General features: G+C 41.4%; 2 protein-coding genes across 21 annotated transcripts in view; both read right to left on the bottom strand.

Moving 5' to 3' along the window:
* The window catches only part of AOPEP (aminopeptidase O (putative)), a 354373-nt gene that overhangs the window by 107596 nt on the left and 219864 nt on the right, over positions 1-26913 (bottom strand). For all 20 annotated transcript variants that reach the window (XR_010407860.1, XR_010407861.1, XR_010407862.1 and 17 more), the window contains 3 exons: positions 22282-22384; positions 21587-21694; positions 10940-10983 (listed from right to left, as the gene is read on the bottom strand). Coding sequence is in view for 8 of the 20 variants with exons in the window: in XM_064579971.1 (XP_064436041.1) it covers positions 10940-10983; positions 21587-21694; positions 22282-22384 (255 nt within the window). In the remaining 12 variants the exon portion in view is untranslated. The remainder of the gene's footprint in view (positions 1-10939; positions 10984-21586; positions 21695-22281; positions 22385-26913) is intronic.
* LOC123849613 (ATP synthase F(0) complex subunit C2, mitochondrial-like) lies at positions 18303-19920 on the bottom strand. Its single transcript, XM_045882357.3, is given in 1 exon segment — positions 18303-19920. A coding segment is annotated over 1 exon segment (549 nt). The 5' UTR covers positions 19626-19920; the 3' UTR covers positions 18303-19076.

Raw genomic sequence — 26913 nt, 5'->3', positions numbered from 1 at the left:
TTGGGGTGCCTGGGTAGCACAGTTGGTTAAGTGTCCAACTCTTGGTTTTGGCTCAGGTCGTGATCTCAGGGTCGTGAGACTGATCCCCACGTCGGGCTCCACGCTCAGTGCAGAGTTTGCTTAAGATTCTCTCTCCTGGGGCGCCTGGGTGGCTCAGTTGGTTAAGCGACTGCCTTCGGCTCAGGTCATGATCCTGGAGTCCTGGGATCGAGTCCTACATCGGGCTCCCTGCTCGGCAGGGAGTCTGCTTCTCCCTCTGACCCTCCTCCCTCTCATGCTCTCTGTCTCTCATTCTCACTCTCTCAAATAAATAAATAAAATCTTTGAAAAAAAAAAAAAGATTCTCTCTCCCTCTGCTCCTCCCCCTGCTCTCTCATAAATAGATCTTAAAAAAAAAGGAAGAGCAAGCCACAGTTGATAGGGTTGATGTATTAGTTGGGCAGGGAGCTCTTGCATCAGGGCCAGCTAGTGCCCAGGGTCTGTTTAGATTTCCTTCTAAGCACTTTCAGCTTTTTCTTCCCTTGGTCTCATAAAACATCAACATTTGAACAGAAACCTCACATTGAAGATGTCTAGAACACAACTCCTCACTCCCTCCCCTCCACCTCCAAATGCTCTCCCTCCCACTCCCTGCCCCACATGGATTCCCGAGACAAATTCCCAGCCCCCTCTGCTTCCAGCACTACTCCAAAGGGTCACTGAGTGGCCCAGAAAGAAAGGTCAGGTTGCGCTGGATTCCTCCACGTAACTTTCAAAACCAACCAACCAAGTCTTAATCCGTGGCCCCTCTGGAATATCCCTCAGATCTGTTCATTATTCCCAAACCCTCCTGCCACTGCCACATCCCTGCCCGGGTTCCAGCTCTAGATCTCTTGAGTGAACAGCTGTCTAGGTTTCTCATTGGTCTCATGACTTCTAGTCCTCCCTGCCCACATCGATCTTCCACATTGCCCCCCAGAGTATCCTGCCAATCTGCTGATGGCACTCCCCTACTTAGAACCTTCGGTGTACTTCTCTGCCTGAAGGCTTGAGGCTAGGACGCATGGGCCTTTCCCTGTGCACCAAGGACTCTGAAACTCCCAAAAGTACCTCCTACACTGAATCATAACGATCTGTTTTCATGCATATCTTCATGTTGATTAGGAGCTCCCTGCAGGCTGGACATGGAATCTATTCCTTTCTGTCCCCTAGTGTCCAGCCTAAAGCCTGCTAGGGGAGGCGCTCAATAGATAATGTTAAATTAATCGAAGCAAGAGAACAACGCAAAACAGTGTGACACAGAGGAGACTGGCCCCTGAACACTAAGTGGCTGGTCTAATCTGAAGAACCTTGCCCCGCTCACAATGGCTCACGTGCCTGACAGACGTGCCCAAGGATCAGTTTGCAGCCGGGCTATAGATTAGAGGCTCCGGGGGTAGGTGTGGGGCCTTTGGAGACCCAGATAAAATTGGTACAATATGCTGCATAGGTAAAAGGGCAAACAGTCTGTTTTAATAGCTGAATTAGATTCTGACATTAGTTAGCAGGAAAGATGTTCAAGGTTCAGAAAATATTCTGCTATACTTGCTGAAATAGATTCATTGCAGGAAGGAAATCGCCTTAACTTTTAAGGGGAATTTTAAAAGGAAGCTTAAACCTGCTAGCCAAAACATGACCCTAACTGGGAAAGGCGTCCTCTCAGGGGGTGAAGGTTGGTGGTCGGTGGCCACCCTTAAACAGAGACCATCCCAACAAAAGTCTCTTTGTGGGCTCAACAGTGTGTCCCTTGATAAATATTCACAATGATAAGATCCCAGTCCCCCGGAGCCCTCGGAGCCAGAGGGCTCAGGGCCATCCCCATGAACTTCATAACCTTATTAGGAAGAGGATAAAAAGAAAGAAGCCCTTCCCAATTAAAAATGCACTTTGTTGCTTCCATGAAATTTGCTATATTTGTGTCCTAAGTTCTTCCAAAAGAGTGTATAGTACACACTGGTAATAAGAATACACCATTTCTAGTAATTGTCTTGTCTTTCTTTTCTTGCATTAGTTTCTAAAGAAACTGCTCCATCTTATCAGGGAATCTGAAAAGTTACTCCAGGGCAGGTACAGAAGCAAAGGGGGAAAAAAATGTCTTGCAGGTAAACTGTTGTTCCTGACCTTAGGAATAATGGCCACATCTGATGTGATTTTGCATGAAGAAAATCCGTATGTCTGCTTAAAAAGAAAGGATGGTAAATCTGAAACACTTCAGACTTACCAAAACAAGCCACACTTCCTTCAAGCAGCTTCCTGAAGAGCTAATAATCTTGGCCATTTACTAAAGCCCCACGCAATCTCCCTGTATAAGACTTCCTTCAGCATCAAAAGGCATGAACACAAAGAGGTAGAAATGAAGGAACTTATCAAATCATATGGGTATGTTCATTTTGTATGATGCACTGGCTTGCTCTATGTGTGTGTGTTCACATCTAATTTAAAAAAACAAGCGGATAACAATAACACTTCTAACAGTTGAAGCCAGAATTGGAAGTAGAAGGTGGAAGATGGGGAGTTTAAACAAAAGGCCAGGCAAAAGTCTAACACTTAGAAAAAAATCTTCATGTCTTCATGGCCCCTGGATACCCCCCTGAATTTGCATGTCACCTCCTGGTGGCTCAAACCCTGCCACCTTCCCTTTAAGACACTCCATTTGGACTGCCTATAAAGCTGGCCCACCTACATGGAGGATGGCCTTGCCTGGGTCCAAGTCAGTGTCTGCGTGAAAGAATTCATTTCCACATTTGGAAACCTATTATGAGCATAAAAACGTTGTTAAATCTGTGGATCAGAAAGGAGAAGAACATTGGCTCTTCTTCAAAGGAATGTTTAATTTCTCAAGATGCCCCCCCTCAACGTTAAATACCAATTTTGCTATTGGGAATTATGTTTCAGGGTATTCACTTCTAGTGTCTAAATTAAGATAGGAAATTAGAAGGAGAGGATTGGAATGAACCCAGTGTAAACTTTGATGTAGGTCCTAAACCTCCTCCTCCTATACGTGGTCAGCCCCTCAGTACCTCAGTGCTCTTACTGGGAAAATAGGGATAGACATGTCATGCACTAAATAGTGTTGGATGAAGGATTACCTGAGGGCCTGCATATAGGAAGTACTGCCCTCCAATACCCACTATGATGATGGTGTTGGGGGGGTGGGGGTGTACTGTAATAAGGACTAAATGATTTACTATATGTAGATCCTGTATACAGGGCCTGAGGCACAGAAGATGACTATTGATATAACTGTTATCAATCACTGATTGAACACCTACTTTTCACAGATATTATCTCTTTTATTCCTCCCAAGGGTGAAAAACCGAAATTTGGAGGGATGAAGTAACTCACTCTGAATCTCAGAGCTGGGAAGGAGCCATGCTGGGGTAAGAACCTAGGAGAGCCTGACTTCAAATCCCAGGCTCTTATTACTACACTACACTTTTACCTTCAATTAAACAGCATTTCCTTATATTAAACTGTGTTAACTAGAGAACCCTAACTTAGAACTTTCCTCTCCTCCCTTCTTTTCACAGCAGCTGAGGCCACGAAGTGTCCCTGGCTTGTCTCTCATACTACTTTCAGGCTTTTGACTCTGGGCCCTCCCAATGCTGCGTGCCCTGGCTCCCAATATCCAAGCAGACCTCTAGCTCTAGGGCTGGTTGATTGTCCTGGGCTAGGTCCCTACTGCTGTTAAGAGAGGAAGATTGAAGGGGGGGGCGGAGCAAGATGGCGGAGGAGTAGGAGACCTGGATTTCGTCTCCTCTCAGGAATTCAGCTGGATAGGGATCAAACCATTCTGAACACCTACAAACTCAACAGGAGATCGAAGAAAAGAAGAGCAACAACTCTCTCATCAGAAAAGCGACCACTTTCTGGAAGGTAGGACGTGCGGAGAAGTGAATCCGCGGCGATATTCGGGAGGACAGACAGCGGGGGAGGGGCCTCCGTCGGCCGCTTCTGGCAAGTGATAGAACCACGGAGCACAAAATCGGAACTTTTAAAAGTCTGCTCCGCTGAGGGACGTCACTCTGGTGGCTAAGCGGGGGGTGGACCCTCCGGGACAGTGTGGTCTCAGGACCCTCGGGGTCACAGAAAGACCGGGGGTGCCTGAGTGTGACAGAGCTCCCAGGGATCGGAGCAGGGAAGCCGGCTGCAGAGACGGAGCCCAGGCGCGGGCTCTCAGCTCGGGGTTGCCATAAACCGGGATCCGCGGCACAGTCGGGCCCCTGCTCCTCCAGCAGGGACCCAACGAGCGGCAGATCCGGGGAGACTCACCTTCCTTCCCCGGGAGGAGCCGCAAGGGAGTGCACCGCAGGGATCTGCTGGGTTTGGAGACTCCACCCGGGGTCGGGTGCCAGAGATAGAAGCGCGCGGTCACAGGCCGGGTGAGCACGGAGTGCGGCCGGAGACGAGGGAGACGGGAGTGACTGACGGCTTTTCTCTGGGGGCTCACTGAGGAGCGGGCCCGAGTTCTCGGCTCCTCCGGAGCGGAGATTGGGAGGCCCCCATTTTCACTCTCCTTCTCCAAAGCTGTATGGAAAGCTCGCAGGGAACAAAAGCCCCGGAGAGCAAACCCGAGCAGATGACTTAGCCGGGAGGGGGCAAGGGCGGGGCAATTCCGCCTCCGGCAGAGACATTTGGAAACCACGGCAACAGGCCCCTCCCCAGAAGATCAGCGAGAACAGCCAGACAAGTCCAAGTTTACCGAGCAATGAGAACGGCAGAACTCCAGCGCTAGGGGACTACTGCACATAGAATTCACGGCTTTTTTACCATGATTCTTTAGTCTTTTAAACTTAATTTTTTTTAACTGTCTTTTTTGTCTTTTTATTTCTTTTTGAATTTTTCTTTTTCCCTTTTTCAACCAACATCTTATCAATCCCTTTTTTTAAAAAAAACATTTTTATTTTTCATTTTTAGATTCATATTCTATCCCTTCATATTAGTTACCCATATTTTTGGCTTATATATATAAGTTGTTCTCTCTTTAAAATTTTGAGATAGTTTCTTCTAACAGATTAAAATATACCCAAAATCTCTAGTATATGGTGTTTTCTATTCCCCTGCCTGATCACATCCTCTCCCTTTTTTTTTCTTTTTCTTTTTTCTTTTTTTAAATCCTCTTCTTTCTTTTTTCAAACAACTTCTTATCAATTCCTTTTATAAAATTTTTTATAATTTCCATTTTTACAGTCATATTCCATCCCTTCATCATATCAACCCTTATTTTTGTACATATATAAGTTTTTCTTTCTTTAAAATTTTGGGAGGCACTTTCTTCTAAAAGACCAAAATACACCCCAAATCTAGTGTGTGGCACTGATCTATATACCATATAGATCATATTTGATCACATTCTGGTTTTTCTTTTGTTGTTGCTGTTTTGTTTTGTTTGTTTTTGTTTTTATCTTTATCTTTTTCTTTTTCTTTTTTCTCTCTTTCCCTTTCTTATCCCACTGCTTCAGGTCTTTTCTGATTTGTTTAAAGTATATTTTCTGGGGACGGGTTTACTCTGCTAGCATTTTGTTCTCTCACTAATCTATTCTCCTCTGCTCAAAATGACGAGACGGAAAAAATCACCTCAACAAAAAGAACAAGAGGTAGTACCGACTGCCAGGGACCTACTCAATATGGACATTAGTACGATGTCAGATCTAGAGTTCAGAATCATCACTTTAAAGATACTAGCTGGGCTTGAAAAAAATATGGAAGTTATTAGAGAAACCCTTTCTGGAGAAGTAAGAGCTAAAATCCAACGAAGTAGAAATCAAAAAGGCTATTAATGAGGTGCAATCAAAAATGGGGGCGCTAAGTGCTAGAATAAATGAGGCAGAAGAGAGAATCAGTAATATAGAAGATGAAATGATGGAAAATAAAGAAGCTGAGAAAAAGAGAGATAAACAACTACTGGATCACGAGGGCAGAATTCGAGAGATAAGCGATACCATAAGACTAAACAACATTAGAATAATAGGGATCCCAGAAGAAGAAGAAAGAGAGAGAGGGCCAGAAGGTATAATGGAGCAAATTATAGCAGAGAACTTCCCTAATTTGGGGAAAGAAACAGGCATGAAAATCCAGGAAGCACAGAGAACCCCTCTCAAAATCAATAAAAATAGGTCAACTCCCTGACATCTAATAGTAAAACTTACGAGTCTCATAGACAAAGAGAAAATCCTGAAAGCAGCTCGGGAGAAGAGATATGTAACCTACAAGGGTAGAAACATTAGATTGGCAACAGACCTATCCACAGAGACCTGGCAGGCCAGAAAGGACTGGCAGGATATATTCAGAGCACTAAATGAGAAAAATATGCAGCCAAGAATACTCTATCCAGCTAGGCTGTCATTGAAAATTGAAGGAGAGATAAAAAGCTTCCAGGACAAACAAAAACTAAAGGAATTTGCAAACACAAAACCAGCCCTACAGGAAATCTTGAAAGGGGTCCTCTAAGCAAAGAGAGAGCCTAAAAGCAACATAGACCAGAAAGGAACACAGGCAATATACGGTAACAGTCACCTTACAGGCAATACAATGGCACTAAATTCCTATCTTTCAATAGTTACCCTGAATGTAAATGGGCTCAATGCCCCAATCAAAAGACACAGGCTAACAGACTGGATTAAAAAACAAGACCCATCGATATGCTGTCTGCAAGAGACTCATTTTAGAACCAAAGACACCCCCAGATTGAAAGTGAGGGGGTGGAAAACCATTTACCATGCTAATGGACACCAAAAGAAAGCTGGGGTGGCAATCCTTATATCAGACAAATTAGATTTTAAACCAAAGACTGTAATAAGAGATGAGGAAGGACACTATATCATACTTAAAGGATCTATCCAACAAGAAGATTTAACAATTGTAAATATCTATGCCCCTAACATGGGAGCAGCCAGTTATATAAGGCAATTAATAACAAAAGCAAAGAAACACATCGACAACAATACAATAATAGTGGGGGACTTTAACATCCCCCTCACTGAAATGGACAGATCGTCTAAGCAAAAGATCAACAAGGAAATAAAGACTTTAAATGACACACTGGACCAAATGGACTTCACAGACATATTCAGAACATTCCACCCCAAAGCAACGGAATACACATTCTTCTCTAGTGCCCATGGAACATTCTCCAGAATAGATCACATCCTAGGTCATAAATCAGGTCTCATCCGGTACCAAAAGATTGGGATCATTCCCTGCCTATTTTCAGACCACAATGATTTGAAACTAGAACTCAGTCACAAGAGGAAAGTCGGAAAGAACTCAAATACATGGAGGATAAAGAGCATCCTACTGAAGAATGAATGGGTCAACCAGGAAATTAAAGAAGAATTAAAAAAATATATGGAAACCAATGAAAATGAAAACACAACTATTCAAAATCTTTGGGATGCAGCAAAGGCAGTCCTAAGAGGAAAGTATATAGCAATACAAGCCTTTCTCAAGAAACAAGAAAGGTCTCAAGTACACAACCTAACCCTACACCTAAAGGAGCTGGAGAAAGAACAGCAAATAAAGCCTAAACCCAGCAGGAGAAGAGAAATAATAAAGATCAGAGCAGAAATCAATGAAATAGAAACTAAAAGAACAGTAGAACAGATCAACGAAACTAGGAGCTGGTTCTTTGAAAGAATTAACAAGATTGATAAACCCCTGGCCAGACTTATCAAAAAGAAAAGAGAAATGACCCAAATCAACAAAATCATGAATGAAAGAAGAGAGATCACAACCAACACCAAAGAAATACAAACAATTATAAGAACATATTATGAGCAACTCTATGGCAGCAAATTAGATAACCTGGAAGAGATGGATGCATTCCTAGAGATGTATCAACTACCAAAACTGAGCCAAGATGAAATAGAAAACCTGAACAGACCTATAACCACTAAGGAAATTGAAGCAGTCATCAAAAATCTCCCAAAAAACAAAAGCCCAGGGCCAGATGGCTTCCCAGGGGAATTCTACCAAACATTTCAAGAAGAATTAATACCTATTCTTCTGAAACTGTTCCAAAAAATAGAAACGGAAGGAAAACTTCCAAACTCATTTTATGAGGCCAGCATTACCTTGATCCCAAAACCAGACAAAGACCCCATCAAAAAGGAGAATTACAGACCAATATCCCTGATGAACATGGATGCAAAAATTCTCACCAAAATACTAGCCAATAGGATCCAACAGTACATTAAAAGGATTATTCACCATGACCAAGTGGGATTTATCCCTGGGCTGCAAGGTTGGTTCAACATCCGCAAATCAATCAATGTGATACAATACATTAACAAAAGAAAGAACAAGAATCATATGATCCTCTCAATAGATGCAGAAAAAGCTTTTGACAAAGTACAGCATCCTTTCTTGATCAAAACTCTTCAGAGTATAGGGATAGAGGGTACATACCTCAATATCATAAAAGCCATCTATGAAAAACCTACAGCGAATATTATTCTCAATGGGGAAAAACTGAGAGCTTTCCCCCTAAGGTCAGGAACGCGGCAGGGATGTCCACTATCACCACTGCTATTCAACATAGTATTGGAAGTCCTAGCCACAGCAATCAGACAACAAAAAGAAATCAAAGGCATCCAAATTGGCAAAGAAGAAGTCAAACTCTCACTCTTTGCAGATGATATGATACTTTATGTGGAAAACCCAAAAGACTCCACCCCAAAACTGCTAGAACTCATACAGGAATTCAGTAAAGTGGCAGGATATAAAACCAATGCACAGAAGTCAGTGGCATTCCTATACACCACCAACAAGACAGAAGAAAGAGAAATTAAGGAGTCGATCCCATTTACAATTGCACCCAAAACCATAAGATACCTAGGCATAAATCTAACCAAAGAGACAAAGGATCTTTACTCAGAAAACTATAAAATACTCATGAAAGAAATTGAGGAAGACACAAAGAAATGGAAAAACGTTCCATGCTCATGGATTGGAAGAACAAATATAGTGAAGATGTCAATGCTACCTAGAGCAATCTACACATTCAATGCAATCCCCATCAAAATACCATCCACTTTTTTCAAAGAAATGGAACAAATAATCCTAAAATTTGTATGGAACCAGAAAAGACCCCGCATAGCCAGAGGAATATTGAAAAAGAAAAGCAAAGCCGGCGGCATCACAATTCCGGACTTCCAGCTCTATTACAAAGCTGTCATCATCAAGACAGCATGGTATTGGCACAAAAACAGACACATAGATCAATGGAACAGAATAGAGAGCCCAGAAATGGACCCTCAACTCTATGGTCAACTAATCTTCAACAAAGCAGGAAAGAATGTCCAATAGAACAAAGACAGTCTCTTCAACAAATGGTGTTGGGAAAATTGGATAGCCACATGCAGAAGAATGAAACTGGACCATTTCCTTACACCACACACAAAAATAGACTCCAAATGGTTGAAAGACCTCAATGTGAGACAGGAGTCCATCCAAATCCTAAAGGAGAACACAGGCAGCAACCTCTTTGACCTCAGCCGAAGCAACTTCTTCCTAGAAACATCGCCAAAGGCAAGGGAAGCAAGGGCAAAAATGAACTATTGGGACTTCATCAAGATAAAAAGCTTTTGCAAAGCAAAGGAAACAGTCAACAAAACCAAAAGACAACCGACAGAATGGGAGAAGATATTTGCAAATGACATATCAGATAAAGGGCTAGTATCCAAAATCTATAAAGAACCCATCAAACTCAACACCCAAAGAACAAAGAATCCAATCAAGAAATGGGCAGAAGACATGAACAGAACTCTTTCCAAAGAAGACATCCAAATGGCCAACAGACACATGAAAAAGTGCTCAATATCGCTCAGCATAAGGGAAATCCAAATCAAAACCTCAATGAGATACCACCTCACACCAGTCAGAATGGCTAAAATGAACAAGTCAGGAAACGACAGATGTTGGCGGGGATGCGGAGAAAGGGGAACCCTCCTACACTGTTGGTGGGAATGCAAGCTGGTGCAGCCACTCTGGAAAACTGTATGGAGGTTCCTCAAAAAGTTGCAAATAGAGCTACCATATGATCCAGCAATTGCACTACTGGGTATTACCCCAAAGATACAAAAGTAGGGATCCGAAGGGCTACGTGCACCCTGATGTTTATAGCAGCAATGTCCACAATAGCCAAACTGTGGAAAGAATCAAGATGTCCATCGACAGATGAATGGATAAAGAAGAGGTGGTATATATATACAATGGAATATTATGCAGCCATCTAAAGGAATGAGATCTTGCCATTTGCAACCACGTGGATGGAACTGGAGGGTATTATGTTGAGTGAAATAAGTCAAACAGAGAAAGACATGTATCATATGATCTCACTGATATGAGGAATTCTTAATCGCAGGAAACAAACTGAGTGTTGTTGGAGTGGGGGGGTGGGGTGGGAGGGATGGGGTGACTGGTGATGGACACTGGGGAGGGTGTGTGCTCTGGTAAGCGCTGTGAATTGTGCAAGACTGTTGAATCTCAGATCTGTACCTCTGAAACAAATAATGCAATATATGTTAAGAAAAAAAAAAAGAAGAAGAAGAAGGTAGCGGGAGGGGAAGAATGAAGCGGGGGAAATCGGAGGGGTAGACAAACCATGAGAGACGATAGACTCTGAAAAACAAACTGAGGGTTCTGGAGGGGAGGGGGGTGGGAGGATGGGTTAGCCTGGTGGTGGGTATTGAGGAGGGCACATTCTGCATGGAGCACTGGGTGTTGTGCACAAACAATGAATCATGGAACACTTCATCTAAAACTAATGATGTAATGTATGGGGATTAACATAAGAATAAAAAAAAAAAAAAAAAAAGAGACGAAGATTGAACTTTCTAGATTGCAACAAGCCAAACAATGGCAGGGTCATTTTTAACATTAAAAGTAAAACCGGGCTCTTAATTCCTAAATCGGTCCTCACCTTTTTTCTTCTGGGATATTCTCCAACAGCATTTGAAGGAAATCCTGGAAGAAGAAAAAAGCAAACCATTAAAGATGTCCATCAATAAATAACACTGTCCAGAATCGTGCCAGAGCCCGAGTGCTCCCAGCTGCTGACAGCTCACCTGCTAGGGAAGCTAGGTCTGTGTTGACTTATTAGACTATATACTCTATATTTATTAATTTACCAGGGCTTCAATCCAATCAGTTAAAGAGATTTTTTTTGTAAAAACCGCAAATTGAAAAATGTACTGTTTGTTATTTTGACCTAACCCAACAGTTTATTTCATGTTTAACTATTTTCAAAAGGCTGACCATAGCATAAAGCACTATCCCCTCTCTACTTAACCACGTTTTCCTCCTCTCCAGCTTTCCCTAGAGATCCTGTGACACCTGAACACTCTCAACTCCAACAAGAGGCTAGGAACTAACTTGCAACATTCTTGCATTGTTCTATGGAAAGATAAAGACAGAGGCGCCTAGGGGCTCAGTCAGTAGAGCATGCGAGCCTTGATCTCAGGGTTGTGAGTTTGAGGCCCACACTGGGTATAGAGATTACTTTAAAAAAAAAATATATATATATATATGTATATATATACGTATATATATATTTTATATATATATATACACATATATATATATAAAACAAAAACAACCAACAAAAGATCAAGACAAAGATCAAGACAATTAATATCCCAGTGGAGGAACAAAGATGTCACAATTACAAAATGGCTCGTGGGCCCCCGCCTCAGTCTGAAGCTACTTCTAGTGACACTGTGCAATCTCCTATTGCTTCACATTTTGGATCTTTCAACAATAGATTTTTTTCAACCTAAACACATAACTTAGACACATCTATTTTTTCCTGTACTGTGGAAAATTTCAAATACATTCAAAAGTAGAGAAGAGTCTAATTAACCTTTATGTACCCATCAACCCACAGCCAATCCGTCCTAACCTCTTAGCTGCCTCCTATATTATTCAGAAGTGAATCCCAAATGTTATATAACACCATCAATCAATGCTTCAGTAAATAACTCTAAAAGATAAGGACTCTTTAAAAATATAACCACAATACCATAGGCCTAAAAAAATTCACATATGAATGCTCAAGATTACATTTATATTTAATTTGCACCTTGAGTACTGTGACTAATCTTTTCAGCCCATAAATTCTAGAATCTTGATTTGGTCTCAACCAGATTTGTCAGATAAAATACAGGACGCCCAGTTAAATTGGGGGCATACTTACACTAAGAAATTATTTGTTGTTTATCTGAAATTTGAATTTAAGTGGGAGCTGTGCATTTTTATTTGCTAAGTGACCCAAGGCTAGTGGTAACCCTAAGTTATCTGAAGGGTTTAAGAAGATACATTTTGGATCAATACAGAACATGAGACAGAGAAGAACAATATTTAACTTTCTGGACTTGATATTGAACAATCAATAAGATCTACACTTGAAGTTTTTATTTTAATAAGTTGAAAATAATCGTTTAAAACGGGTCCTTTAAAGAGGGGCCTCTGTGTAAGCCCAGATGACCAAACAGGATGCTACCAAACCAGAATTCCTGCAGAAAGAAGCCACACCCTCCGCCCCACCCCCAAGAATCAAGTCTGCAGATCCAGGGTCAGCACAGGGCTCTGATGAGATCCATTTAAGACACAGTGTGAGATGGAAGCAGCACCGACCTCTGTATTACAAACAGATGGAATTAGAGAGGAATGGAAATCTGCGAAAAATTTGTATGATGAGGTGTTCTCTCTCCATCATGGCACTGAGCAGAGCCACCGTCCCTGTGTGCTTACAGGTGGCTAGGGCCATTTCTTCCAGAGGCCAAGTCTCCCTATTAGGAGTACTAATGAAAGATTTATTTCTCCTAACCTCTGTTCTCCTTCTAAGTCATTATTTGTCTACTGCTGCTTCACCTACAATAAATGATACAAAGAGTACAAAACTAATATGAAGAACATGGATCATGTAGTCATAATGGAAAGGGACAACTCCAAATCGAATGTCTCACATTTGGACCTGCAGTGGGTATATGGAGAAAAAAAGGAAATGAGTAATATCTAGAATGTGAAGAATTATTTTTGTTTGAGGTTCTTAAAGTCATTATTTTTATAATTTTAACAATCATTTTGTTAAAAGGTTAAATTAGAAATTGATTTATCACAATCTGATATATTGATTACTTTGCAAATATTTCATTGGCTTACTGACAGTATTTTTGCTTCTTAAAAATCTGAGTGCTGTACTGATAATTTCTTACTAAATTTGCTTCATTATCTCCTTAGAGTCCATATCAACTTATCCCATATTTGTCCAGTAATTTATGCTCAATTATGGGGGGGGATGACATTAACTCAATGACAAGGGGGAGAACTGAATTGCAGGAGAAGCAGGAAATTCAGAGTTAGCCTTAATTCTGCCCTTTTGCATTTTCCAATTACAATTGGATCTTTCTTTACAGAAATGCAGAGCACAATGTTCCAGAATTTTGTGTCAATATAGGATAAGTACAGGAGGTCCCCAAGAAACCTTGCTTCATTTTTAAGAAACCTTGTTCTGCCTCCTGGTAGGTGGTCATCTGCCTCTCCTGCCTTAGGGCTGAGATCTGGAGGCCACCCAGCAGCTCGCTGGAGGCTCTCAACCAATGCTGGGGACAACAGGTCTAAAGAATCACAATGGATCACAAAACCCCACCACCTCAAGCATCTCTAAGTCATGGTGCCTGTATTCCCATGGGCTATGTGAATGCCCATTCACGGTTCTAGATGTTCTGTCTAGACTCCATCCAATCCAAAGAGAGTCTTGGCCCCAATGCTATACCAGCTATTAGTGGATTCAACTCTACTGGCTGGCCCTTCTTACTCCTTTCATGACCTAATCATTAACCATGACATGCTAGTTTTCCTGGTTCTTTTTGTAAACTGGCATACACCCCTGGAGTGGACTCATGATAGAAGCTTTTCCCCACTCTCCACAACAGGAGAACATAAAAAGAAAAATGCTTCCTAAGATTATTCCTTCCCTCACCACCTCTTTTCAGTTCTTTCATCCATCTTTCCTCTTCCCTTCAGCATGTTGGCAATTTTGTAAAGGCAATTTACAAATCTTAACTGGACAAGGAGGGCTTTCCTTCAAGGCTGATCACAGACAAAGTTGGCTAGCATCAAATGCCAGAGTCTCAGTTTTTCACCTCTACAGTATGTCTGAAAAAAGATTAAAACCAAAGGGACACAAGACAATTAAAAAAACCCCAAAAAACAAAAACAAAAACAAAACAAAAAAGGCCTCCTGCTGTTCTGACAGTGGGCTAGGATAAAATTTTATCTGGATCCTTGGAAATTATTACAAGCCTTCACCCCAATCAAAAAATACATTCCTTGAGAAAATTTTTTCATTTCCTCCTCTCCTAATATTCTATATGTGAATCAGGTCAGTCCCAGAGAGGTTATTTTCATCAACACCTAACAACATTAAATTAAGCATGATTTAAAAAAAAAAACTACGCTGATTTTTGGCACATGGCTAATTTGGTAATTATTTTTTTAGTCCTGGTAAAAATATTCAATAAAAAGCAGGTACACATAGATTCTATGGGATAAACTGGCAATGGCTTGATAATTGCACAGATTTAGTGATTTCTTTCAGATGTTTTATGAATAATTACCATGGTCATGGGGGTTGGGCAGGAGAGGCAAAATAAATAACCAAATAATTTCAGCAAGGACCACGTCGGCAAGATAAGAACTGAGACGTGAATTGTCTGGGAAGAAGTCATTGTTAACCTGCAGTGGGGACTGGGACGGTGATAAACCAAAATGTTGGGTGGGTGGGGTGTTCACAAGGGAAAAGATTAAGAAGCAAACTGGAAAAAGAAGAAATTGAAGGACTTCTGAGCAAAGAAACTAGATCACAGCCCTCCTCATCACTAACAAGCAATATAAACAAAAACCCAATCCACTAAAAAAAAAAGGAGGGGGCAGAAATGTCACCAGAGGCATCCAAATAAGGAAAGAAGGACGGCCTCGTGGCATAAACTTCAAAAGGAGACAACTAAGGAAAGAGACATAAGATTCCAACAGAGCCTCCAGCCCTCACTCTGCACCACCCCCAACCTCATGCTTAGCAGTAGTGGGACTGGTGAATTGCCCAAACCCTGCAAATTCTCACAAATACCCACACATTTGGAAAGAAACAGGAATATCTTTATCTTTCCTCCTTTCTTTCTTTTTTCTTTTTCTTTTTCTTTTTTTTTGACCATTAAGGGACTAGAAATGTTTACTGGAGAGAGATGAGCAAAAGCTGGGAAATAAACAACTAAGATGCTCTTTGATGAACTGTAGAGCTTCTAGAGCTCCACACTGAACTGCAGGAACAATATGGATTGAGAGAGTACCTGCAGTGGGGAAAAAGATGCACCCAAATCAGGTAAAGAGAATCTTGGCTGGAACATTTAAAATAATTTTAAGAGTTCGTGAAGCCAAATTCTTGCAACAAAAGCTGTATGCAGCCCCAGTGGAGCTCTTCCCCTCAAGCTCCACCATGCAGAACATCCAAGCTTCAAACTGTAGCTCAGAGGGAAAGAAAACATGTCTCCGACAAGTTGGGAAAGAAATCAAGAATAATGTTCCAATACATATGAGAATAAATAATAGGTCAGGACAGGGCTACGCATGCTGAGAATGAGCAAGAAGAAAAGTATGGCAACTATGCAAATTAATGTAACAAAACCCACATAAAGAGAGAGCAGAACTAAGAAACATAGGATAAAAGACAAAGAATCCAGTCTTGAAGAAAACATAATGCAAGGAACAGAAGAAAATTCTCTATGAATGTTTTACACTATAAAACAAATTAACAAAAGATCATAATAAGAACATAAAGTCAGTAAAATGAAAGCTCAGAAACAAGATGATAAAACAACAAAATGAGATGAAAAGAGAGATTTCAAAGCAAAGGAAATAAATTAAGGACCAAAACAGAGGCACCTGGGTGGCTCAGTCGTTAAGCATCTGCCTTTGGCTCAGGTCATGATCACAGGGTCCTGGGATCGAGCCCTGCATCAGGCTCCCTGCTCAGCGGGAAGCCTGCTTCTCCCTCTCCCACTCCCCCTGCTTGTGTTCCCTCTCTCACTGTGTCTCTCTCTGTCAAATAAATAAATAAATCTTTAAAAAAAAATAAAAATAAAAAATAAAAAATAAATTAAGGACCAAAATAATACCAGTACATGACAATTAATAACACAAAAAAGTAAGAAAAATGTAGACATTAAAGAAAAAATTAATAATAATGTTATAACATTAATAATAAAAATAATGTCACTTGAGATAAACACATGCCATGAAGAAGAAAAAGATGAAAGCAATTAGAAAATGAAAGGTATGGAGGACAAAGATGATATAACACAAGGATAACTGGCAACCTTGAAATCCAGAACCCCGCAAGGGAGAAAAACCTGAATGTGTTCAAACATACAATTAAGACAATTTCGCTGAAAGAAGGAAGGACAGAAGGTAAGACTGGAAGTGCACACTCCTTCGCAGGAAAAATAAAACTGATGCAGACTCATAACACCAAGCTATTTTCTGAGTCAATTACTAAATGTCAAAGACAAAGAAAGAATTCTTCTGTCATCTGAGTGGCATAAAGAGGAAAAAGTAGGCTGACTTCAAAAGTTTCCACAGCAGGGCACCTGGTGGCTGAGTCCCTTAAGCGGCTGACTCTTGATTTTGGCTCAGGTCATGATCTCAGGGTCTTGAGATCGAGCGCCAAGTTGGGCTCCATGTTAGGCATGGAGTCTGCTTGCCCCTCTCCCTCTTATCCTCCCTCCCCCACCCTCTCTCTCTCTTTTTCTCTCTCCCTCTCTCAAATAAATATATACAATCTTAAAAAAAAGTTTCTACATTATTAATCAGAAGGCAGTTAAGCAATAGCCACAAAGTTCTGAGAAAATGAAAATGTGACTGGAGAATACTATATCCAGCCAGTTTGTGATTCAAATATAAAGGCAACAAACATTCTCAAGCACATAAGAACTCAAAAATCACAGAAGCAGTGAGTCTGCAACTTAAACATCAATTTGATAACAAAATTCAGCCAACAAAAAATGGAATCAAAATAAGGCATTCATGAATATAAAAGCATGGCAAAGTGACTGGTGGTGAAAATGAAGTCCTTTAAATCTAGAGCTAAGACTATAAAACTATGAAAAGTATGGTTATAGCACATATAACAAATGATATAAAGCTTGACTCTATAAAAATATTTAATTATGAAAAATTTTGAATTGAGGGAAAAGTAGAAGTACATAACTGCTAATTTCCTCAGCTTTTACAGAAGTGAATAAACTGACGCTTTCTAAAAATGGAATAAATAGCTAAAGAGGAAAAAAATAACAATTTCAACCTCAAAGATTTTTTTTGTAATCATCCTTCTTGACTATGGAAGAATCTTTTAGGAAATGATCTCTCTTATATTTATCCAAAGTTCAGGAAAGTTCTTTGCATTCACTTTAGTTTCTTTTTCATTTGTTAAATTCAAGTAAAATAAAATTGAAAACACTTAATGAAAAAGCACATATAATCCTACCTTTATAAAATTACTTCTACATATACCTTTGTATCTTTATATGTGTGTACACATATACATACATATCATGAATGTATACATATCATGTAACATACAAAAAAAGAGAGAATAGTGTAATTTCTGGAATGAAGTTCACCTAATATTAATTATGGGTATTTATAGGTGGCGGGATTTTAAATAGTATTTCACATTTTCTTTGTACTTTTACAAATTGCTGGAATTTTTTTTTTTTTTTACAATAAGTATGTCTCAGTTGAAAAGCAATAATTTCTAAACTTACTGTGGTACTTGCAGAAATAGAGATTGACGGAATAGAATTAATAGTCCAGAAATAAACTCTTACATTTAAGGTCAACTGATTTTCAACAAGGATGCCAAGACAATTCAATGGAGGGAAAGAATAATCTTTCAACAAATGGTCACAAGACAACTAAATATTCACATGCAAAAGGATGGAGTTAGATTCCCTACCTCACACCATATACAAAAATTAACTCAAATGGATAAGAGACCTAAATGTAAGAGCTAAAGCTATAAAACACTTAGAAGAAAACAGGAGTAAATCTTCATAACTTTCAATTAGGCAATGGTTTCTTACATATGATAGCTAATATATAAGCAACCAAAGATAAAGATAAATTGAACTTTATCAAAACTAAAAACTTTTGTGCTACAAAGGACATTATCAAGAAAGTGAAAAGATAACCCATAAAATGAGAAAAAATATTTGCAAATCATATATTTGATAAGGGACCTGAATCTGTAATATATAAAGTACTCCTACAACTCAAAAATAAAAGACAACCCAATTAAAAAATTGGCAAAGAATCTAAATGGACATTTCTCCAAAGAAGATATAAAAAAGGAAAGAGCCAATAAGCACATGAAGAACTGCTCAACATCCGGGCACCCGGCTGGCTCGGTAGGTCGGTAGAACATGCATCTCTTTGATCTCAGGGTCATGAGTTCAAGAGTTGAGTGTGGAGCCTACTTAAAAAAAATGCTCCACATCATTAACTATCAGAGAAATGCAAATTAAAACCACAGTGAGATACCACTTCACACCCACTAGGATGGTTATTATTTAAAAAACAGAACAACTGTTGGTAAGGATGTGAAGAAATAGGAACACTTGTGCACTGCTGGTGAGAATGTGAAATGGTACAGCCACTGTGGAAAACAGTATAGCAGTTCCTCAAATATAATTAAAAGACAGGAAGGCAGGAACTCATACAGGTATTTGTACACTAATATTCATAGCAGCATTATCAACAAGAGCCAGAATGCGTAAATAACCCAAGCATCCATCAACGGATGAATGGATAAACAAAATATGGCATATACAGACAATGAAATATTCAGTCTTTCTTTTCTTATTAATACAGTATTTATTTATCTTCCCTCTGTCAAACCCTGAGCCAGCCACTTTCCCCAGGCTGCTTGGGGAGGTATAGGAAAAGGAACATACAGGGCAGACAAGACACGGGAGAAAGACCTTTGGGAGGTGGAGACGGCTCCTTCACATAGCCAAGAGGATGAGAAAGGCCACCATCAGGCAAAAGAGCCCCATGGCTTCCGAGAGGGCAAAGCCCAGAATGGCGTAGGAGAAGAACTGTTGCTTCAGAGAGGGATTCCGGGCATAACCAATGATGAGGCTCCCAAACGCAGTCCCAATTCCAGCCCCAGAGCCAGCCACCCCTACCGTGGCAGCCCCAGCCCCAATGAACTTGGCTGCTGTGCGCATGTCCCTTGAAATGGCACTGGTTTGGAAGCTGCGGCTGGAAATAAGTGAGGTCAGGGGACGTGGGGCTGCCAGGCAGCTGAGGTTCTCATCTGTCAGTGTTCCTGGTGGTTTTAGCGCCATTGCAGACAGTGATCAGCTCAACAGCTAAGAGGTGCTCCTGACCAAGAAGGGGGTGGAGACGAACTTTGCACAGGCGGACATTTTTAGGGGATGAGGGCCTGTGGCAGGAGAGCTGTTCCCAGTGCAGAGAAGACTGGAATATTTAGTCTTAAAAAGGAAGGCAATTCTGACACGTGCTGCATCATGGATGAACCTTGAAGACATTACGTTTGGTGAAATAAGCCAGTCACAAAAGGACAAATATTGTACGATTCCACTTATATGAGGTATCTAGAGCAGTCAAACTCCTAGAGACAGAAACTGGAGTGACGGTTGCCAGGGGCCAGGGGAGAAGGAAACAAGGTGGAGTTATTGTTTAATGGATCCAAGTCTCAATTTGGGAAGATTAAAACATGCTAGAGATGCCTGGTGCTGATAGTTGCACAACAATGTGAATGTACTCAATGTGCTGACCTATACATTTTACAGTGGTTAAAAAGGTAAATTTTTTTATGTTTTACCAAAGTTTAAAAAGTAAAACTTGACATAAAGAAAGGAATGAAGTGCTGCTCCGTGCTACCACATGAACCTAGAACACTGCGCTACATGAGAGAATCCAGCACGGAAGGCCACGTATTCTATGACTCCATTTATGTGGAACACCCAGAAGAGGCAAATCCACCGAGACAGACGGTAGGTTAGTGGTTGCCTGGCGCTGGAGTTCGGGGGGAGTGGGGCGGTGATGGCTAATGGGTATGAGGCTCCTTGTGAGGCTGATGAAAATATTCTGAAAATGGCAGAGTGGTGAGGGTTGCACAACCTCGTGCATATACTGAAACCACTGATTTGTACCCTTTAAAAGGGTGAAATTTATGGTATATGAATATACATATGGTACATGGTATATGAATATATATGGTATATCTCAATAAAGCTGTCATGAAAAACCAATAAAGCTGTTGTTCAGAAAAGATAAAAGAAAACCTGAGTGACCTGGTAGAGGAGGCACTAAGCATTCCACGGGAAGTTGACATCAGCACCTCAGAAGTCACAGGACGGGCAACATGCTCATTTAACACTGCAGTATCTCAGTGCGCAGTGGTTTTAGGCAGTGGGAGTTTGGGCTAATCGGTCCACCAAGCATATAAGATTTCTGAGCCTATTTTCAAGATGCCTTTCCAAATATATGTTTAGGAAGACCCTCCTTTCCCTCCAACCAAAAGAAAAAAAGAACGTAGGAGCAAGGAACAGTCATCTCATCTTGTTACACTCACGCTACTCCCACTGTATGTGTTCTGGTTGTACACGCACATACATCACAGCTAACACAGTGGACACTGTGACTTCAAAACTGTGCATGAGCATCACTGTCAAATATCAAGAATACCCATCGGACCAATCGGTGTTAAGGCTGCATCCTCTATTCTCTGTCAGTTATGAGCACTGTTTTCAGAGCCTCTCCCTCTTTGCTAACTTTCTTGCTATGTGCAGCTTGGCCCAACACCAGTATAAGTTGACAGTGCCTCTCTCTGATAGTTTGGTGGCCAGGCTGTCTGAATATTTCAGTGTATCTTGTTATTAATCGATTTGTTGATCGAATATATATGGTGCATGTACGGTGTGCCGATTGTATATTAGTACTGGTGAGATAAAGAACATGGTCTGGCCTTGTTGAGCTTATGCACAGAATGGAGGAGATAGAAAAAAACAAATGGATCCACCAATGACAATATAATTATGAATAATGGCAATGACAATGAAGGCAATGACAAGGGCAAAGGGCAAAGAATAACACGGTGGGTACATAGATGTTCAGCAGGGGCGACTCTGAGATTGTGGTATTCAAGCTAAGACAAAAGGATAAGAAGGAGCCAACCTTGCAAAGATCATTCCAGGTAAAGGGAAGAGCAGGATTGCGTTGTTTTTGTTTTTAAGGTCACGTAAGGTGCAACTATCCACATCCCTGTGCACAGGACAGCTTTGGGTTACAGTCTGTCCCAAAGCTATAGTGAGATCACCCTCCCCAAAACAACACCTCCCTGTGTTCACTTCATTAACTCCCTACTTTTCCTATTGCATTAAATTGTAAATCTTTTCCCTACTTTTTGATACTCACATAACCTAGTCCCCACATGTCACACTCCCTCCAATTACATACCATGGACTCATGACGACTCATAAATTACCTGGGAAAGAATCAACTGCCCATGAAATGTGTGCACAAATTTTCTTAAAAATGCAAAATAGGTGTCATCTCCAAGTCTTTGGGCAAGGAACCGGAGAAGGAAATAGCCCTAGAAGAAAGGAAGAAAAAAAAAAAAAAGATGTCTATCATGGGTTCACGAGAAAGCTGCTTACGACGTAGCCAACTCTAACTTCCCACCAGCACTTTCTGCACATAGAGAATGTTCTGTCTGACCTGTCCTGGGCTGAATGGCTACTTTGCTTTCAACCCTTCTGTTAATGGTATCACCATCTGGTTTTTCCTCGGCTTACATGAAGCCTAATGTCCATCATGGACCGAAAGCGAGGAGGGGCCCAGCTGTCTCCCTCAGCTAGCAGGAAAAGCCTTTGCGACGTAAAATACTTCCTTATACCTCCTGTCTTCTCCTTGGAACCTAACAGCAATTTTAAGATTTGGCTCTCCAAAACCGACATGAAGCAGAGAGAAGGGAAGTACAGGGCAGGGAAACTGATTCATGTCTCATTTTTGGGATATGAAGTGTTTTAAATATTGGACTCTCAGATACCTGCCCAGTCATATGACATTACAGTGTGGATAGTCTCTTTGTTTTGCCCCGGCCATGTTTACATGTTTACATGTATAACCTAAAGAGTGTTGCCCCGTAACAACTGACTTCTGTCGCTTAGATGCTCTTACCTTTAAATAATGAACCTGCATGAAGACCTTCTCGGGATTGAGCCCATGTTTGATGACAGATGATCCTGAGTCACTCACGTGGCCAGTCTTCTCTTTATTGGGTCTAAAATGATGCAGTAAAATTTTGTTTAAGTATGCACATTTTTCAATAATTAGACCATAATATCATCTAATTTCTTATTTTCAAAGTTGCTCAACAGTGTCTGAGGTCTATTCAATTGTACCAGGTATAATTTAAAACAGTTTATATTATAAATTCATATATTGAACAAGGAGGGATTTATATTTGGGTTGGCAACCCGCGGTTGGCTATTGGCAATATTTTACATCATTTTATCCAAGATTAAAGCTTGCCAGACCCTCAAGGAATCTGAGCTGCAATATGAATTATTTAAGAACGTACAGGCTTTTCTTTTGGTAGGAGTGATGGACTGGGAAATGCAATGGAAAATGCAGCCTTACTTGGAAGGGCAAAGAACTAATATCTTTTAAAAAAAATCCTGAAAGCCCCAATGTTATCCACTTCTCTTAATTTGCATTTAAGCAGTTAAGATCTAAGAAATATTTGTACTCTGAAGCCACTTTAAAATATCAAAATACAAAAACAAAGCCATAGCGGCCCATGTTTTTAGAACAGGTACAGGCCTTACCAGCATACACTTTAACTTGTTCATTTCACAAATGAGGGAAACTGAGCCACATAGAAATTAAGACTGCATCCCGGTCTCATAGCTTGTTTTGAGTCGTGGTAACATCAGCATTGAAACCAATGTCTCCTTATTATCTATCACGGTGCTTTCCATTTTGCTCTATAGCTTTAAGTATTTTTTTTTTTTAAGATTTATCTATTTAATTGAGAGAGAAAGAGAGAGAACAGCTGGGGTGGGGGGCAAAGGGATAGGAAGAGAGTCTTAAGCATACTCCCCACTAAGCACAGAGCCCGATGCGGGGCTCCATCTCACGACCCTACGATCATGACCTCAGCTGAAACCAAGAGTAGAATGCTTAACCAGCTGCGCCACCCAGGTGCCCCTATAGCTTTAAGTATTTTAAAAAATTCCTTTAAAAAATATAATTGGGTAATAATGAAGCTTCAACAACTAGCTAAAATCAAAATGAGTGGCAACGTACTTACAACTTTCAGCTATTCTAAAACCAGTCACTTACTGGCTCAACAGCCTGAAGAGCATGACCTGGGGTGAGGGGAGGCAAGGGCTGACCATCGGGCTGGCACATCAGAAAGGGGGGATCCTATTTTTCAAAAGTAGTGTGGTGTTACAAGGTACATGGCCTTTGGAATCCGAGAGACCTGGTGTTGAATCTCAACCCCACTTCTTACTACTTGCTACCTACTGGTAGATGACTTAAATTCTCTTACCCTCAATTTACTCACTTGCAAACCGGAAATAATCCCACCCAACGCCCCAGTTCCTGTGGGGAATAATTGAGATAATATACGCAAAGCCCCTAGCAAGAGCCAGAGCTACAAAAATTACTCAATAAACTTAATAAAATATTCTGAAGTTGTTAGCAATAAATAGGGCTAAATTCAAGGTTGGTCATCTGATGTTAGAGGCAATGAATCTCAGTGGTTCATCCATTTAATCCCATGTGCTCACGGACACAAATGTGTCAGGATGCTGGACCCGAATGGAAGTGCCTGAGGATGGCCCACCTTGCCAGTTATGACCTTTGCAGTGTGTTCTAGCTGCCAAGCAAGAATCCCTGATTAAGTCTCTGCAGAGTATTCCAGTACATTATCTCAGCAGACAGAAGGCACGGGATCAGCAGATTCCTAAAGTAGAGACAACAACTGGCCACCAGAGCTAACTGCATACTTTCAATTTTTGTGCTTGATCCCTGACTTACATACATGACCATACTTGCAGCAATAACTAGTCTCTTTCATCTTCATTTAAGACTCCATTGAAAAGCACCAGCTTTATTCCTGCTCTCAAGTTTGTCCTGGGACTGAGCGTTTTTATAAAGAAAACCACCCTGGCTTTGATAGGCAAAGCCCACCACCCTCAGCCTTGGCAGGAGGACGGCTTCTCAGAGTTGGCCTAAATTCAAACCAGCTTTCCCAGCCCCAAGAGGGACAGACTTGCTGTGAGCTTCTTACACCTTAAGCTTTGTACTGAGACTATCAGAAGGGGAGGGACACAGAGGACCGACGTAAATCTTGGCTCCAAAGGCTGGCTTCTAGCTCAAGTTCCTAGTGACGCCTGTAGTTGGTGCTTTTTTCCCCTTTGCCTAAATATGTCCTTCCAGAAAGCGTCCCTCTCTTACTTTCTTCTTTCACCTTCTCCAAATGAAGAAGTGTTCGAGAAAATTCTTTTATGCTGACAGCATCCAAGGCAAATACACAAGTCCCCAAGAGATTCCTTTTAAAGTAGACGTCGTGCTGGAGAGAGCAGGGCGCAGGCAAGCTTTATGAGAAATCAAAGGGAGTGGTTTTTACAAGGAAAAGATACTCCATGAGTGGGGAAAAGGTGACTTCCATTTCTGTGCTACTCCAGCCCTCATGATGCAACTTATCCCAGGTCTAGGCAGAGAGACAAAGCACGGAGAGAAAGCAGGGAACAAATCAACTCCCCCATCATGCAAAAACACATGAGTCTCACAGGTGAGCGACAGAAGACACACCCAAAAAGACTACATGCCAATGTATGATTCCATTTAAATAATTATGGTCAAGGAACAAACAAAAGAGACCAATGGGGATAGAGACCAGAATAACCAGAATAATGGTTACCCTTGGGGGTGAGTATTGACAGAGCAGGGAAAAGGAGAAAGGTTTCTGAGATGCTGGGAATGTTCTATATATTGATCTGAGTGGTGCTTTCACTAGGATACATAGTAGAAATCCACTGAGCCATCCAGAAATACCTATGTATGTTACATTTCAATCAGAAAGTTAAGAAAAAATAGATGCACGCAAAGCAGTACACGTTTTGTGAGAATAAAAGGGAATCAGTCTAGGAAAGGAGCTTTGCTGTTCACGTGCCCTGAACACAAGATGAGGATTAACGAAGCCCTCTGCACAATGAAGTATGTTTTTTAAATGACGCTGGGAGAGGCAGAAAGAACTGTGGCAGACACCACTGGCTCAGTCCCATTCTCATCCACCTTCTTTCTTGCCTCTTATACTATTAAATCTGAAAAGTGAAATGCTCACTTTCCAAGTGTCCTGGCAGCTATGAATAGTCAGAAGACATGGTCCAGGCCAATGAGACAAAAGCAGATGAGGTGGGGTTCCGGGAAAGCTTTTGCTTTCCTTACGATAGACGGAAGTATGATTGGTAGATGGAGGTACAGCGGCCACCTTGCAACCAGGAGACAGTAAGTCAATATGCTATGGGGGCCAAAATCCATCAAATGAAAGAACGTAGTCTTCAATGGGATCATTCAGCTGCTGGCCAGCCCAAGACTGCCTGCCTTCAAACTTGTTATTGTCTGAGAAAAGGAACTCTCGTTGTTAAGTTTAAGTCAAGATTGCTTTAGTATTCTATTAATTATGGCCAGATTCATTCCTAATGGATGGAGAATTGAACTAATACTATCAGCTACCATTTCCTGTTATCCCCCCATGCCAGGTACTCTGCCAAGCTCTTCTTACGTACCTGGGGCAGGTACTATGAGTACGCCCATTTAAAGCACCGGAAAGTGAGGCCTGGAGAAGGCCACAAAGCTAGTTAGTGGCAGAGTTGAGGCTGGAACCCAGGTCCACGGAACACCAGAGTCCTTGCTCAATGCTGAGGCCTCCCCAAGATCCGGGCCCCCACGGTGGCTGTGCCGAATATAAGTGGAGAAACTGAGACAAGTTGCTTACCCTCCCCGAAGCTCAGTTTCCTCACATACAGAGAGCGTGATGAGGCTCAGATAATTTGGAAGCACCTTGTAAACGTAAAAGTGTTAAGCATCTCTTGAACATTACACACCAGTGTTTATTTCCTTAGCTGGAATACATGGAATGTGAGAGATCAAGTTACCAAGGTCATTTGAGCTTAAATGCCCTTGGTTTCTGTTGTACCTGGCACCGAATGTAACAACCAAGATTAGCATGACCTTTCCCTTCCTGCCTCCTGGCTTTCCGCCGCGCTCAGAAGCAATATGGACATTTAAAGAGCTGTCAGATAGCAGTGGTATTTGATACACAGTGATTTGACTTAGAATCAAACCTCCTGAAGAAAGGACTGATTCTGCAGGAGTATCACCAAAGGTGGGATTTGGGAAAATGCCTCTGAAATGTGCCCAGGTGTGTCCGCTTGGGTCCGAACACCCACTGCCCCGCCACAGCCCAGACGGGCCGTCTGCCAGCATTCTGCATCTCATACCCCTTGGCCATAGAAGCGAGAGCCACGAGATATCTTCATCTATAAATTCGCTACTACTGTGGTGCCTGAGCCAGAGACTAAGCACCGCAGACATGAGACAGAAAGAGATGAGACAACATCCCTTCAGCATTTCAACCTGCTTGTCTGTCTATAGTCACAGCCAAATCACAAGGTGTGAAGGGTGGGGAGCAGGACCTCACTCACCCACCATAATGGAGGAAGTGAAGAAACTGGTCTCATGGTACTTCGCTGAGCCCCAAGTGCACATGTGAGACCTACGGGGGGAAGCAACCTC

The sequence above is a fragment of the Mirounga angustirostris genome, unplaced genomic scaffold (genome assembly GCF_029215605.1).
Source record: "Mirounga angustirostris isolate CCGP_5_RB_7025 unplaced genomic scaffold, mMirAng1.0.hap1 SCAF_15, whole genome shotgun sequence".
NCBI classification, from domain to species: Eukaryota; Metazoa; Chordata; class Mammalia; order Carnivora; family Phocidae; genus Mirounga; species Mirounga angustirostris.
Note: the sequence above shows the minus strand (reverse complement) of the source record. Positions and strands in the feature narration are given on the sequence as shown.